The following is a 2,012-nucleotide window of genomic DNA, read 5'->3' as shown; positions in this document are numbered from 1 at the left end:
TATTTTAACAGTCTGGATTCAGCTGAACGTTCCTGCTGCAGGTTTTCTGGAGACGCTGACGTGTTTCTTCTGTTTGTTCCTTCCAGCTGTGGAGCTTCTAATAAATCCATGAATGAGGCCTTTCTGCTTGTTCCTCTAACAGCAGGTTTATTGGCTTGTTTTCCAGATGATTCCTCTGGATTCTTTCGTCGGGCAGAGTGCGGACGGTAAAATGGTTCCCATCATCCCAGGAGGAAACAGCATCCCGCTGACCTTCTCCAACAGGAAGGAGTACGTGGAGCGAGCCATCGAGTACCGGCTGCACGAGATCGACCGACAGGTGACGTCACAGTTCACACGAGTGTATTATCAGTTAGCTAACAGCCTGGAGGAGACTCCTGCTGGTGAGGTCCGTTATCTGATAAAACACTTCCTGGATGTGTTGACACTAAAACCAGAGATCTGCTCGACAAGATGCTGTGAAATCACATCATCTCAGGCCTTCTGAACACCCAACACCTGTCAGTAATACTGGATCAGTCAAGAAATGTCTCATCTGATGACGAAATGTTTCTCATCAAGTTTAAATTTTACTCCTGAAATCTAAACCCTGCATTTGAAACAAACATTTAGACACGATGAACATCTGCAGCGCATAAAGTTAAATATTAAAACCATGATCATTAAACCCTGTATTATCAAAACCCGATCGTTAACCGGTCCTGTCCCGGCCCGGCTAGGTGGCGGCGGTCCGGGAGGGGATGTCCTGGATCGTCCCGGTGCCGCTGCTGTCGCTGCTGACGGCGAAGCAGCTGGAGCAGATGGTCTGCGGGATGCCGGAGATCTGCTGCGACGTCCTGAAGAAGGTGGTCCGGTACCGGGAGGTGGACGAGCAGCACGCCCTGGTCCAGTGGTTCTGGCAGACGCTGGAGGAGTTCTCCAACGAGGAGCGGGTTCTGTTCATGCGCTTCGTGTCCGGACGCTCCAGACTTCCCGCCAACACGGCCGACATCTCGCAGAGGTTCCAGATCATGAAGGTGGACCGGGTAAGTCCAGAACCAGAACCGTCGTTTATCAAGGACCGACTTCTTTTTTATATCAAAGTGTTCTGTTCTAAATAAATGAGTCAGTAAATGAAAGTACCGGGTCTCGGCTCCAGCGTTTGAAGCAGATCATCTTCTGGTGGCTGATGGTTCATCTTCTGGTGACTTTGCTGAAACGATCAGACTGAGATCAGAACACGTCACCAGCTGATGGTTTGTCTTCATTAACGAGTCATCGTGTGTTTGTAGATGCTGGTTGTGTGTTTGTGCCTCAGTGGAGGAGTTTCTAGAGTTGTTCCAGAGTGACGTCATCGTTCTGGTGTGACCAGAAGCTCCGTCTGGTCCAGCAGGTCGAGGACGATGTCAGATGATTAAATGGTCTCCTGTTGTGTCTCTGCAGCCCTACGACAGCCTGCCCACCTCCCAGACCTGCTTCTTCCAGCTGCGCCTGCCGCCCTACTCCAGCCAGGCCGTCATGGCCGAGCGGCTGCGCTACGCCATCAACAACTGCCGCTCCATCGACATGGACAACTACATGCTCTCCAGGAACGTGGACAACGCCGAGGGCTCGGACACGGACTACTGACACCAAACACAAACTGTGAACTCGCTCACGCAGGAAACTCGGGAGCCGACGGCCACTTTTTACTTCATTTTATGTCCTTTAAACAGCACAAGTTTCATTTCTCTTTGTGGTTTATTAGCAGTTTTTAATGACACAGAAATCCACACGAGAAGTGCATTTAGTGTTTTGTTTTTTTCTTTACTCCACATCCTATTTTCAGGGTTTCTGCATGGAGGTAAGTTTATTTGTTTGGAGATGTGTATAGAGATTAAACAGCAGGCGGCGGAGGGACGGGACGGATATTGTACATTGTGTAAAATGCTTCATTAGGAAAATGTTTTGCATAATATCCATATTTATTGTTTTCATTGCCTACGCCGAGTTTCCCAAAGCAGAAAAACCGACAATAAATGCTGCAGAACTGA

The 2,012-nt window shown here is 49.1% G+C and overlaps 1 protein-coding gene across 1 annotated transcript in view; it reads left to right on the top strand.

The window, feature by feature from the left end:
* The window catches only part of herc1 (HECT and RLD domain containing E3 ubiquitin protein ligase family member 1), a gene marked incomplete at its 5' end in the record, with an annotated part of 42,901 nt that extends 40,889 nt beyond the window's left edge, over window positions 1–2,012 (top strand). Inside the window, 3 exons of the mRNA XM_008304853.1 lie at window positions 167–319; window positions 720–1,025; window positions 1,423–2,012. Of these exons, the coding sequence (XP_008303075.1) occupies window positions 167–319; window positions 720–1,025; window positions 1,423–1,608 (645 nt within the window). The remainder of the gene's footprint in view (window positions 1–166; window positions 320–719; window positions 1,026–1,422) is intronic.

Source organism: Stegastes partitus, unplaced genomic scaffold (assembly GCF_000690725.1).
Source record: "Stegastes partitus isolate 25-593 unplaced genomic scaffold, Stegastes_partitus-1.0.2 Scaffold2335, whole genome shotgun sequence".
NCBI classification, from domain to species: domain Eukaryota; kingdom Metazoa; phylum Chordata; class Actinopteri; family Pomacentridae; genus Stegastes; species Stegastes partitus.
Note: the sequence above shows the minus strand (reverse complement) of the source record. Positions and strands in the feature narration are given on the sequence as shown.